Source organism: Sarcophilus harrisii, chromosome 1 (genome assembly GCF_902635505.1).
Source record: "Sarcophilus harrisii chromosome 1, mSarHar1.11, whole genome shotgun sequence".
NCBI lineage: Eukaryota > Metazoa > Chordata > Mammalia > Dasyuromorphia > Dasyuridae > Sarcophilus > Sarcophilus harrisii.
Genome location: NC_045426.1, coordinates 10,339,192 through 10,354,268, shown reverse-complemented (window position 1 = coordinate 10,354,268; position 15,077 = coordinate 10,339,192). Strand labels below are relative to the sequence as shown.

At 38.2% G+C, this 15,077-nt stretch overlaps 1 protein-coding gene across 5 annotated transcripts in view; it reads right to left on the bottom strand.

Moving 5' to 3' along the window:
- CACNA2D3 (calcium voltage-gated channel auxiliary subunit alpha2delta 3) overlaps window positions 1-15,077 on the bottom strand; it is a 1,010,949-nt gene that overhangs the window by 285,087 nt on the left and 710,785 nt on the right. For 4 of the 5 annotated variants that reach the window (XM_031952127.1, XM_031952119.1, XM_031952106.1 and 1 more), the window contains one exon: window positions 8,086-8,103. The exons of the other annotated variant lie outside the window; for it this stretch is intronic. In XM_031952127.1, the coding sequence (XP_031807987.1) occupies window positions 8,086-8,103 (18 nt within the window). The remainder of the gene's footprint in view (window positions 1-8,085; window positions 8,104-15,077) is intronic. 5 annotated transcript variants of the gene reach the window in all.

Sequence of the window (15,077 nt, the reverse complement as noted above, 5' to 3'; positions counted from 1 at the left end):
TGAGATTCTTCTCTACATGAGCTTGCTGTACAATAATATGTCAAAGTGAAAGCTTGAATCTTGCACTGCAAGGCACCAGGGAGACCACTGAATCCAGCCTTTGGATTTTATAGAAGTAGAAACTGAGAGCCATGGAGGTGAATTAGTTCCCATAAAAGTCAGAGAATCATCTTCTCACAGCCAAACAAGTATTCTTACTTCTTTGTCAAACTTAGATAGTGCCCACAGACAAAAGGGAAGTGTTAGCTTTCATTACCAAACAGAGAAATAAGAACCAAAGTTATATCATTTCTTTAAAATATATGAAAGGCAGTAGTGCTCAATATGGGGGGATGGAAATCATTGAATTTGGCAAGAAAGGGTGTTATTTGGATTTCCGTTAATGCTACTGGACCACTTGTCCACCTCAGGGAAATCACCTGCCCTTTTCTGGCCACAGTTACTTCATCTGTAAAATGGAAGGGACTGGTTTATTAGAAGAACTCTTCAGACTTTTTTAGCTTTAAATTCTATGATTATAAATCAATATCTGTCTGAATTTCCCCATGCGGTAGATTTCATACTGATTTGGTTTATTCTATGTTGTTCTATAATGACCCTCACTTCCATGAAGGTCATCTGTCTGCACCAGTCTCATTCCCTCTACGTCGTATTGGAAAAAAAAATCAAACTACTCCTTCCAGCCCAAAGTTACACACTGTCTTCTCTACCAATCCTTCTCTATTGCACATTCATCCTCAATTTATCTCATTCCTTCATAGATCTTTGACATGAAAAAACAATGGTTTATTCAGTTATCTCCTTGAAATATTACTATTTGATATAGCCTACACATTCATGGACCGCTGTCTCTGAAGAGCTATCAGGGAGTCCATGAATTTTATATATTTAATCCATTTGATTTCAATATAATTGGTTTCCTCTGTGTGCCTACATATATTTTTATTTGATGAATGTAATATTTTTCTGAGCTGGGGTCCATAGATCTTACCAGACACCAAAGAAGTCCATGACACAACGAGATTTCCAAATCCCTAATGAAGACAGATCAAGGAACATTGTGAATCCTGAAAAGGCATCTATCTAATGGCATCAAGACCCCCATGGGGCATGGCCTTGCAAAATGCTCAGCACAAATCTGAATTCCTCAAAGCAGGGGATATTTAGCCATTCCGAATTAGAAAAGGAGAAGACAAACAAGACCCAAACTAGGAGCAAATGTAAATATTTATCGGGGGGGGCTATTTTGCACTAGCATCCATTGAGACTGTAATAGAATCATAATGACACCCAGAGATTACTAGACCTGCACTTCTGGGGAAATCACAGCTTTGCAAATTTTCTGTTTTCTCCCCTCCATGACAGTTAATTCAACACTTCAAAGTGTAGCTGGTAAATGAGGCGAGGAGTGATAAATGATGCTCTGAGACTGCTGAAATCTGATCCCGGGAAGATAAAAGCCAGGCCATTTCTGACTGGCACAGCTGAGACAGTAACAAAGAAGAGGAAAAAAAACATGAAGAGGACAAAAAGTGGAAAAGGGGAAAACACCTCCCAAAATATTTCAAAAGAAAGACATCAACCGCAAGGAAGGAGACAAGATCTTTTTTTTTTTTTGATCTGGAGACAGAAAGAGACAAGAGACAAATGAATAAAACATGCCATCCTAGAGGAAAAACAATAACCAAAAAGGGGGAGGGGGCTTTCTCTTTTCCAAAAGAGAGCCTGACTGACTGCCCAGGCTCTCCCTCCAGGCAGCAGAACAGTCTAGCCCAGCAGGAAGGAGACCATGAATCTCGACCCCTAAGTGTTTGTTTGAGTACCAAGTGAAACCATTCCTACAAGGAAACAAAACACCTGGCCAGACAACTGAGAGCCCTCAATGCATTAATAACTCTTCTAGCTGAGATGGGAGATGTGGCTTTAACCACAGTCTGGAGAAAACCATGCCCTCCACCTCCATATTTGCCAAGTTGACATTAATAAATAGAGTGCCCCTAGGAAACAGAGAAAAGGCAAGTTTCAGCAAATAGTAGCTGACATTTAGATAGCTCTCTAAAGTATACAAGGCACTTTGGGCATATTATCCTATTTGAAGGGCAGTAAGGTAAGTGGAGAGGACACAGCACTTGGAGTCAGGAGGCTCATGAGACTCAATTACCACCTCACATCCTATCTGGGCAAGTCAGGTCAGTTTTCTCATCCTCAATATTTTTATCTATAAAAGGAAGGGGTTGGACACAATGCTGTGTTGGGCAGAGAGAAATTGAAGAATTGATCAAATTGATCCCTGGGGTAGGCAGGGAGAAGACACAGAGAGAGATCAGCTTAGCTTTATGGTCCCATGCTATGGGGAGATCATCTAGTCAGAAATCCAAGTTCTGTCAAAAGCCCTGAGGGCCCCCTCTGTAGGGATCTGGAGCAATCTCACCTTGTCATGTCCTGTCAGAAACTGCAGTCACGTCCCTGACATTAAATTTTATCTATAAAATCTACTACTGGCCCATGCCACACTCAATGACCTCCTTAGGGACAGTCTGCCATGGCACCCTGTCCCCTGTTGTCTTTCCCTTTACCCCTCTCTCATGCCACATGGTATCTCGCCTATCTCCACTATGCTTCTCAACCTCATTTCTCTTTATAGCTACTCTTAGGGTATTAAATCTCTTTTAGGATTTAGCCTGCCAGCTAAGGGCATTTCCCCAACCTCATGGGGTGCTCCCTTTCTACTGAGTTAATTTCCCACTAGGGAACTTGTCTTTTGCATGTTTTCCCAATTCTATTTCATATTTACCATTCCTGTTCCTTTTGTCTCATCCGTAACCACTTCCCTTAAATAAGCCTACCTGCTGCCAAAGAGGACGGCCATTGGGAATTCTTCACGTGACTGGACCCCAACATTTGGTGCCTACCATCATCTGTTGTCTGCATAAGTCACATCAATGGGTCTTATCTTTTATGATTATATATCATTTTACAGAGAAGGAAACTGAGGCTGAGAGTTTCTATGTTTTTCCCATATCACAAGTGTCAGAGATTGCTTTTAAACCAGGTCTTCCTAGGGCCAGTGATGTGACTCCATAGCACAGGAAATAAATTAGTAGAAAGCTCATTTGTTCACCACAGACACACAAACTTTTGAATTCTCAAAGGAGATGCCGAGAAATTTTGTATGGCTACCTGTTCTGATGAGGCAGCTAGGTGGTGCAGTAAATAAAACACTGGGCTTGGAATCAGAAAAACTTAATTTTCATGAGGTAAAATCTAGCCTCATTTACAAGCTCTGTGACCTTGGAGCTTTGCTAAGTTTCATCATCTAGAAAATGAGCTGGAGAGGGAAAATGGCACATCACTCCAGTATCTTTTCTCCCTCCCCCCCAAAAAAAATCCCAAAATTGATGGAGTCATGCAGAGTTGGATACAACTCAAAAGTATTGAACAATTTATTCTGATTGTGTGAAGCAGAGAATTAGGAGCCTATTGCTATTCTTTAGGCTGTGTAGACGGACTCTATGTGAACAAATAACTCCAGGTGGTAAAATGGGCTGGATTGCCTGTGTGTGACTTCATGTAAATCCCTTTTGATAATATCTTTCTCTGAAATTTCACCCTACAGTTCTAAAGAAATGTGATCTTTTATAAATGTTTCTATTTTGTCTGCCTCTATCAGATTGTGAGCTCCTTGAGAGGAGGGATTATCTTGTAGCATTGTGTATCCCCAGCTCTCAGCCCGGTGTCTGGCACAAAGTAGGTACTTAATAAATATTTCCTGACTCTGACTATGAGATTCCTTATGACAAAGTACATGGAATATTTTACTAGGAGTCAGTAAGCCCTAAAATTGAAATCCTGCTTCAGACATTTCCCAGTTCCATAACCCCAGGTAAGATGCTTAAACTCTCAGAGAAGAATCCCTTCTATAATATACCTACATCACAAGGTTATGACAGTGCCACAATGAGATGTAAAGGGCTTTGCAAACCTTGGGACACTATAGTTAAGGCAACTTTGTATGGGATTATTTTTAATGATATGATTCTCTTCAATGAGAGTTCAATAGAAATGGTTCCACGACAAGTTGCCCTCCTGAACTTAGTCATTTTATTATTTTTTTTAATGTTCTGTGGACTATTGTGCAAGTGCTTTTTGTAATTAGTTTAGATGTAAGCCCATTCTCCCCAGGTCACCAGCAGCATCTTTGGGACCACTCCAGTGGTAACCAAGGGAACAGGGAAGGTATTCCTCTTCTCTCTGAGGGTAGCGTGAAGATAGGAGCAGTGCCATTTAGGAGAGAAATTTAATGACTCATATCTACACACTTCCTTGACTCTATCTTTGAATTCAAGAGTATGTCATCCATTGTAGAAAGAACTGCAAATTCTACAAAGGTGTTTACTAAAAGTTGTGTGTATTTGTGTGAATTGATATTGCTGTTGTCGAGTCTCAACAACCCCCTTTGAAGTTTTCTTGACAAAGATACTGAATTGGTTTGTCATTGTCTTTCTCCAGCTCATTTTATAGATGAGTAAACTGAGGCAAACAGGATTAAGTGAGTTGGTCAGGGTCACATAGCTAGTAAGTGATTAAGGCAAGGTTTAACCTTAGATCTTTGTATTCTACCCACTGCACTAGCTAGTTGACCATATGCATGTGTTCCTGCAGGGGAAAAATGGTTTTCAATCCATCCTTTGTGGCATTCAGAATTCCATGACAAATTGCTAGAAATTCCTAGAAAGAAAGCATGGCTACCAGTGAAATATCTAATTTTTTTACCTAGCTTATGATCCTTGGGCACCACTTGTACAACTCACTAAGAGTTAAGATTTTCAAACTGGAGAGATGGAGGTAGGAAAGTCTTAAAACCTCTAAAAACTAAAGCCCTTTATTTAGAACAGTTGGAACGTCTCAAGCATGCCTTTGGAACTTCTTCCAGTTATTCAGAGCACAGACTTAATTCATAAATAAGAGCTTTTAAATGGTTGCTTTGTACAAAGGATAGATTTAAATGTTACATATCTAATGGTAGATCAGCCAGCAGATTAAAATAAGCCTGTTTACAGAGACAGAGGGATGAGAAATATTTATAGAGAAAACCCTTTCAGATGCTACACAAAGAGCGTCCAACCAAAACACAGTCACAATTTCAGACACCATATGGCCAAGTGTCTGCTTTAATGACCTAATGTCTAAGTGAAGCCTCAAGATGCAGCTTCCCTGGATCACTTCCCTTCACCCAAGGAGCAACAAAGCTTCTCGATGCTGCTCACTACAAAGTAGTTCATGGGGAAATGGCATCTTTTATTCATGCCAGAACCATTACAAAGACTCCTCTCCAAATCGTGAACCTTGGAAGGCCTTTCTTTATTGAAAGCTGAAACCCCATCTGAAGGCATTGTATAAGGAAAATCCAAGTGAATTCAAGAAGTCAGACTTCATCAAGAACTCTAAAATTTTCACATGGAAGAACAGTGACTGAATAGCTTCCATGACCAGGGTACCATGTCCATTTCATTTCTAAATCCTGAATTCCCAGATATGGTATGTGAGCTGAAGTTTAAACCGATATACAATCATTCAAGGCTGATGAGAGAGCACAGAAAACAGTTTCGATGGCAAAGGAGTTACAACTAGCCCTGGATTCCAGCTTTTGGGATGCAAGAAATAGGGATGAAAAGGAAAGACTTGTCTTCTTGCTAACAAGATCACGGCTATTAGGACATTGTGGGTTCAAATTCACAACTGAAGTGGTCATCAAGAATGTTTATTTTCCTAGTACTTTTGAGCTGAGGCTATATTTTATTTTTTTATTTTAAAAAAAGCTATCTAAAAATCCAATAATTTTGTTTTATCCAGGAAATCCATACAAAATATCCATAAACTCATTCATTTAGGTGTTTAATCATTTGTTTATTTGTGCAATCGTTCATTCATTTGTTTGGCCTGGATCTATGGGTTCATCAGTTTCAGAAGCTTTCAGTGAGGAAAATCACCATCATCTGAGATCCACAGTGAACCTTGCAACTTAGCACAGTATAAAATTGCCCTAAAAATGGAGAGGTGAAGAATCTTTTAGCATAGCATCTTATATTAAAAGCAAAATAATCAAATAGTGATCCCATCTAGGTCTATTTTGACAAAAGGCTAAGAAATGGAATTATGTAATGTTCTATGGAAGCACAAAACAGTCCTTGCTGGAACACAGGTGCATAAATGGGTCCTCGGACATTGACCTGCCATTGTTTGGTACTTGGGAGAAGCTGAGGCACCCTGGTGATTTGTGCTTCATGATTTACAAGAGTAGCTTACATTATATTAGCTAAGCATACCATAATGGGGAAGAAAAGTGTAGGTCATGAGCCAAAGACTTTTTTTTTCTCCTAAAATTGAAACTATATGTGTATTTGGAAAAAATTAGTCAAAGGTTTTTTTGGGGGGTTGGAGAGTAGATAAGTGGGAAAAGTCTACTCTTTCACTAACACTATGAGTTTATTCTGAACTTTGTTGGAAAAGTATATTTCTGAGAAACCCAATTCGATATGAATGAAGAGAAAACTCTGGTAAGAATTTTATTCTCAACATAATTGTTGGGAGAAAATGACGATCCAAATCTCCGCTGTATATCAAATCTTCAACTTAAAAGAAAATGCTTCAATTTAAGCACTAAACACAAGGTTGCTTCTACTTAGAATTTGGCCCTCTCATAGGTCCTAAATTCTTAAAATTCTATTTATCCGTTATTAAATAAGTTGCAAGCCCAACTTTAGGAAAGCTGCACCAAATGTTCATTACTTTTGTGATGACATTGGAGTATAATCAAATATCACAACTAGCCAAGTTACATGCTAATACATTTTTTTGCCTTGTTTAAATATCCATAATAGAATTGAGTAACTATGTAATGATTTCTAGGCCTCTGGTGGTCCATATGTTATGAACAGACTGTTGTTGGAGTAGTCCTCCTCGATCTCTCAATTAAGAGGAACAGATTCATCATTTCTCCACTCCAAATGAGGAAGTTTGGAAGAGCTGCTGAAGGTTTGGCTCCCACATTTAACTCTAGAAGGACACGGAATCTTCCTTTTGTTTTCCATTTTTCTTGATTCTGGTTGAGACCTAGATTCTCCCTATGGACATTTCTTTTTCCCAAGCAGAGATCTCGAATTTCTAGTTGTGGGGAGTTGATTGATCACAGAAGTGAACTTCTGTTTGTTTCATGAAGCGGGTATGTTTCAAATAGAACCTGAACCCAGTTCTTACCGAATCTAAGCCCACGGCTCCGTCTACTCCATTACTCATCTACTCTTATCACTCCATTACTGCCTCCTGCTCTGAAGCACTGGTGCCTCTCTCAGAAGTCTCCATCAGGTTTGTGAATTACATAACGATGTTGCAACAGGCATCAGATGCTATGGTCCCTTTGCCAAAACCAACATTATATCACAACATGCCACAGAGACATTGGTTACAGAACCATTGCAAGGCTAAAGCTGGATTGCATGACATAGTTTGAAACAGAGAACACATTTGATGGTATTTTTAAAGAGTTTTGACAGACAGATAATGAAAACCAGTGAAAGGGTCTGGCCATTGGTGAAATGATTCGCCCTTGCTGGGATTATAGACCAGAGAGTGGCGGACAGAAATTGGAAATCATTATTTTGCAATTATAAAAAATCAAGCATGGCCTTTGGCTCATCATCACAGAATTTAATTTCCAAGCAGGGGGCTGATAACTATTCAGATCAAGTGGCTGTCCAGGAATGGATTCAAGGGAATGCATAGAATGCCAAATTGGGGTAGTGGGGCTTCTGAGTTTAAGTCTAGATCAGAGTATGTTCACGACCTCTGGCTATGGCCTGAATGGGTTCCAAAGCTGCTCCCTCCTTTGGGACAATTGAATCGGCAGCATCTAAAGGTCAGAGGGCTCTTTGAGCCATGACCGTTTGGACCCACTTCCAGGTGACTGAGCTTGTCCCAAGGGGACCATTTCACTGGTCATGAATGGTGCCAAAGTCACAACACTGTGAAGACATGCGCGACTTGCAGTTTCTTAGAATGGTTAAGGCTTGATTGAAAATGGTTTACCTTTTGTGCCTGGGGAAGCTGAAAAATAAAGAACACAAAAAAGAAGAAAACCATCATTACACAATAGATTCATTGGAAAGGTGAAAACTGATTTCTTTATAATTTCCAGATTGTGCAATGAGAATTACAGTTAAAAAAAAAATCCCAGAAAAACAATAAAATGAAACCAAAGTCATTGGAAAACAAAACCAAGCTGTCGATCAATTCTGCTTTGTATCCAAAGCCCACTCATAACAACAGACAGGTTTTTTGTTATTGTTTTCGTTGTGACAGAAATTGTGTTAAATAAGGGTGAGGATATGGCCAACAGCTGGGTGATCCATTGCACTGGGAGAAGAGGATTCATTTTCACAGTGAAGTACAAGCACCAGTTTCAACATTGAATTTTCATTTCCTGGATTCAGATTTAATATATTTGGAAGAAAGCTTTGTTTGGAAGATCATAACATTATGGAGCTAAAGCCAGGAAAAATCACGGAGGCCATCTAATCTCACTCCCTCACTTTACAGTTGAGGAAACAGACTAAAGGAGGAATCCGTTTTCCTCACCATGAAATGAGGGGACTAGTATGGATGACCTGGATTTTATCTCCTGGATTTCAGTCTATGAGCAGAGGGTCTATGGTACCAGAAGTGCAGAAACAGTGCATTTATCCCTGTACTGCAGGGATACTTTACTATTTAATGGGAATAAGACATGATGATCTGAGAAGAAAGTCTTTAAAGGGTTGGTCATCTGGTCCAACCACCAAAAAAGAAATGGCAAGCTTTCCAGTTAGTAGAGGGAAAGAAGAAAACTCAATGAAATGACAATGAGAAAAGTTACTCCCATTTTATAAGCACAGATTTGTTTCTCCTTATATCAACCACCAGTGATGGATATCTATATTATATCTATATAATATATAGCAATATCAATTGTTTAATTATTTGTGTTATGTTTTAATTAGTTATGTTAAATTCAACAAATATTTTCCATTCAGCTGCTCAGTACCAAGCACTGACCTGAGCACTGGGGACATAAGGACAAAAATAAAACAGTCCCTGCTCTCAAAACACTTCCAATCTCCTGGTGGCCAGAGATGACCATCTAACACTTTGGGTTGCGGCTTTTCTGAGAGGTACCTTGGGAAACATTTTATAAATTGGGGGAAATAAGAGAAAATTGTTGAAATAGTTTTAGTACCATGCAATACACAGTAAAACTTACCAATGGCACTTTTAGAGGGATGGCATGAGTCGCTTTCATTAGAAAGAACAAATGTTGTAAATGGATACAGAACACCTAGAAAAGGAAACTTCTGCTAATGCGGGCTGCCATCTTTTCTCCAAATTAGCATCATAGAGACTTGCCTAGAGCACAAAAGGTTTGTCCAGGGTCATACTTTGGGGATGGGTCAGAGGCAGGATATAAATACAGGTTTTCTTGGCTCTGAAGTCAACTTTCTAGTTGACTCTAATACTATTCTACTTATCAGAGATATTTTTAGGATACCGTTGACATTAACAGGGCAGTTGAGGGGTGCCGTGGATGAAAAAATTAGGCCTAGAGTCATGAAGACCCAAGTTCAAATCTGAACTCAGATGTTGAGCAGTTTTGTGACTGGGAAATTCACTTAATTTCTGCATACCTCAGTTTCCTCCTCTGTAAAATGAGCTGAAGAAGAAAATGGCAAACCATTTCCTTTTCTTTGCCAAGAAAACCCCAAATGGGGTCAGGAAGGGTTGGACATGAATGAACAACAACATTTACATAGTTCTTCCGATAGCAGAGAATACTTTTCATGCCTGATCTCATTTTATATTTAATACACTGAGAAAATTGATTTGTTTTAAGGGTCATAACATGATCAAGCTAAACTTGGAAAGACCCCAGAGACCATTTAGTCCAACTTCTTCATTCTATAAATGAAACAGAGACCCAAGGACACTGCATGACTTGTGCAAAACCACATAGAAAATAAGGAGCAGAGGTGAGTGGGGAAGGCAACACAGTACAGTATAAAAGTTTTGGAGCTAATATCACTCAAACCCTTAGTATGAGATCAAAAGCAGTTCCAATTTAGTTTTCTGTTGGCAATGACAGAAGGTACCAGGTACAGTGGGAAGAAGTCTGGTTTTATCATGAGAACCTCTCATGAGGCTCTTGAATACTATTCACTACTTGATAACCACATAATCTTTCTGGGACTCAGTTTCCTCATTTGTAAAATGAAGGGATCGAACTGGATAGTTTCCGAAATCCCTTCTGGATCTAAATGTATGATCTGTTCAAAGTTTTGTGTGCACTATTAGACACATTACAGGTTTAGGGACATGCTTATAGTCATAGAACTAGGAAATAGTAGAGATAAGATTTGACACAGTTCTCTCTAAATTCTAAAATCAAAGTGCTAACCACCATACTTAGCTATCACATTGCAACATCAAGACCTCAAACATACTGGGATTTACATTGTCAGCCTATTATTTCTTGTACTTTGAAAACGAAACAAAATCAAATTGGACACTAATCAGTGAAGAATCAAGAAAATATATTTAAAAGTAACCATTAGTCATCACTTAATAAAAGACTAAGCAAAATGTGGTATATAAATGTAATGGGATATATTGTGTCATAAAGAATAATAAGTGTGATATGGCAAGACCTTTGTGAATAGATACAGGATGAAGGAAGTAGAGTCAGTAACACAATAAACACCAGGACTACAACAAAGTATATAGAAAAAACCCATCACAAAACAATTGAAAATCAAAGTTGCAAAATTTACAAAGATCAAACATAGTCTCATCCAAAGATGAGATAGATGTAAGAAAGCAATTCCCCTTGCTTGTTTGTAGAGGCAAGAGTTTCCAGATCTAGAGTCTCAAGCAGTGTATATAATGCCAGATCATAGATAGATAGATACATATAGATACACACACAAATATATTCTTCACACACACACACACACACACACACACACACACATATATATATATGCTCATATACATACACCACACACACACACACACACAACACACACACAATGTATTGATTTTTAAAATTTCTTTCTCTTTTACTTTTTTTTTCTCTTTAAAAATTGTTATATAGAATGTCTATCTGGGAAAGAAGGAAAGGAAGGATATAAGTTGAAACCTGAGTAATGTAAAAATAAATAAAGCACTAAAATTTAATTTTTAAAGTAGTACTTGTATGTGCTGACTTAATAAATGTTTCATCAATACACTTTTTGTTTGGATTTTTTGTTCTCATTATGTGCTCTTTTCCCTTGACTTTGAGAGTATTCCTTCTTCTAGTTAGCCTAAGCAGATTGAATCCTTATTCCTGGGGAAACTTCCTTAGCTTATGTATCTGATAGATTGAACAATAGTAAACAAATAAGGTCTATGAGATTCTAGAGGTTTCTGTAGTCTGATTCTGCCAGACTCAAAGTGAGAAGCAAATGCCCTAATTGAGGAATTTCCCAAGAGTTTAGATAGGGAATAGTATCTCTCTGACTTGGAGGAACAGAAACCCTTCTGAATTTTTCTTCATTTGTAGTTAGCAACAAATCCTAGTTCTTCCTTTATCTCTCCTCATAGTCCATCGACCAATTGGTTCGAAATTATATCCCTTTGGATTTTCTCTCATGATATAGACTATGACCTATATGCCCTCCCACTTTTTAAAACACTGGGAGTGTAGCAGAGGGTAGAGGGTCTAAAATTTGCTATAAAATTAAAAAAAAACTTCAAAAATAAACAGTTTTGGGAAATATTAAATATCCTTTAACACAATGAAAAAGAAACCTAGTGAACCAAACATTCCAGGATGATAGATGAATGTTTTCTTAAGAACGTATTTGTGTTAAATGTAGCTTATAGAGAATAAATTGCAAAGGTTGCCATGGGAATTACCAGTATTTGATGAACTGTAAAGTAAATAGCAAAGTGAAGGCCTCCCTAAAATGCTGGGCTGCAGAATAGAGCAGTCTTGGGCCTCTCTGAGCAATCAGTTCCTCCTTTGTGTCTGGAAATTTAGACTTGGGGAAGCAGAGCAAATTTTGACACACCCTGTAAGTACAGGGGGAGGAAGAACAGGGACAAAAATGAAAGACTACACATTCATAGGGTTATCTGCCATGTGCAATTATCACTAGCTTCTCTCTTTATCGTGCATGTTCCTAAAGAAAGAATGGATGGAGATAAAAATATAATTCTTATACAAGAGCTAGTCACTGATATCACTTACAGAAACAACAGCAAAAATAATGTTGGGGCCACTGAGAAAGGTTTCAGAATGCTGAGTCACTAATTTAAATTTGATTATATGGCACCATTTTCATATGGGATAGAGCCACTCAGATATATCCATCACTGAATATCAGTTTATCTTATAAAAGGAATAGAAACAGCAACAGCAAGATCATACAATGATCACTTCTGATGGACATGGCACCTTTGAATAATGAAGTGATTCAGGCCAGTTCCAACGGTCTTGTGATGGAGAGAGCCATCTGTACTCAGAGAAAGGCCTGTAGGGACTGAGTATGGATCACAACATAGCATTCTCACTTTTCTTATTGTTGTTTGCTTGCTTTTTTGTTTTGTTTCTCATTTTTCCTTTTTGATCTGATTTTTCTTGTGTGACGTGATAATTGTGGAAATATGTGTAGAAGAACTGCACATGTTTAACATATATTGGATTACTTTAGGGGAAGGGGAGGGGAAAGAGAGAGGAAAAAAATTTGGAACACAAGGTTTTGCAAGGGTGAAATTTGAAAATTATCTATGTGTTTTGAAAATAAAAAGCATTATTTTTTTAAAAGGGGTGATAATATCGATAACACAGCCAACACAGTTAAATATCTGCAAGTTAAATCTGAATCAACAGTATAATATGATAAATAAGAAACCACTGGGATCTTTTGTTGAATGAAGAGTGTCAAAACAACCAAAAATATTGGAAGGAAAAATATGATAGATTTGATCCTAGTCAAACTACATTTACAATAAGGTTAAAGGATAATAAATTTAGAGGTGGAAGGGACTTAGAACATAGCAGATAGTTAATAAATGCTTTTTGGTTGATTGGTCTTTGAAGTTATTTAGTCCAATCCCAATATGATACTGATGAAAGTCAGAGGTTAAATGACTTGTTCAATGTCATATAGGAAATAAAGGACAGAGCTGAATTCAAATCTTTAACTACAAATCCAGTGACTTTTGCCCACTCCATTATGTATTCCATTATTGTTGAACTTTTGAAGAATGAAATGGATGAGTTGAGGAACATCCAAAGATAGGCATCTAGACTAGCAGAGGGCCTTGAGTTCAGGCTGTGTGAAGACAAAGTGAGGGAAGTGGGTCTGTTTAATTTTGAGAAGAGAAGGCGTGACTCAAGGAGGAAGATGTTATGTTTCCTAAGAGAATGGATTTCTTCTACTTGCCTCTGGGGAAAGCATTAGAAGTTGGATGGAAATTGTAAAGATGAGAATCTGGACTCAATGAAGGAATAATCACAAAAGTGAAATGGGCTGCCATCAGCAACAATGGATTACCCTACATCCAACCAATCAATCAATAAACATTAGGTACCCACTAAGTATCAAGAATTGTGACAAGTGCTAGAGTGGCATTTGAGGTCATCAAGCATGACTGTGTAACCACTTGTTGGATGCTATTAAGACAAGACAATGGTAGTTTAGGTACAGTTTGGATCAAATGACCTTTGAGGGGTGAAGTAGAAGCCACTATCTTTGAGATTTTGTGACTACAATATTTGAGGGCTTCCCAGATGGTTTAATTCTAGAAAGTGAATGACCACATCACGGCAAAGATGTGGCCCTTAGTTTATCAAGTCTCTGCAACTAGAAAACAAGCTCTGGTGAGTCCTCTGAAGGCTTCAAGCATGGCCTTAGTTATGAACTCTATGTCTGTCATCCGAGCACATGCTACATCATTCCAGGAAACCTCAAAATAAGATTAACTATATGATGATGAATTGGAAGGGGAGGGACCAAAGTGACTTTTGAAGACTCATCTCTATAGTTTTATATGACATGTTATAGGTGTTGGTGGAGGGAGTGCTCAGATAGATAGTTACAAAGACCCTTCTTGCGTTACAGTCAGGAGTCTCAAGGCATTGATTCATGTCTGTTACTTACTATTTATGAGCTGTAGTAAAATTATTTAGTCCCTCTGGGACTCAGTTTCCTCACCTATAAAATGAAGCAATTGGCCTAGATCACCCTTGAAGTCTCTGCTAGCCGTAACACTCTATAAATTTATGACCTATCCAGTCACCTTCATTGCACAGTTAATACTTGGAGGCTCCCCAAAACTTGTTTGCCTTCTCCACTAACAAAGATTTTAACATGCCCAAGTTCATTTTCTTTCATGTGTTCCCAAGAGTGAAAATGGCATGCCCTAATGGCCATTCCCTGTGCATTTTGCTAAGCTAATCTTCAGAGACAGTCAGTCCAGTCTGTAAAGACAGTCCCTCTCTTTGAGAAGTTTACATTCTAAAGGTCAAACAACACATACAAGTGAGTGCCAGCCAAAGAGGGAACATTTTAATATGAAAAGTTACAGAGATGGGAATAGACCAATAGAGTATGATATTGGCATAATACACCAGTAAGAAAATGGGTTCAGGAGAAAAAAAAGAAAGACCCGGAATCAAATCCTATTTTTGATCTGTGCTAACATGTCACTTAGTCATGTCATTGAACCTCCCTAGACCATAGTTTCCTCATCTGTAAAATGGGGAGAGAGATTGACTAGATCATTTGGAGGTTCCTTTCAGTTCTTCAGAGCTAATCCCCTGGACCCTTTCCAATAGTCAGTGGCAAACTCAATTTCATAATGGTAAAAAGCCAACACAGCATAAATAGGAACTTTTAAATACTAAAAATGAGAAATTAAATTAAGGAACTAATATTCAAAACAACGCAATTCCCTAAGGAGTATTTAAAAGCCAAATGTGCATTGATATATTTGGCTGTCAA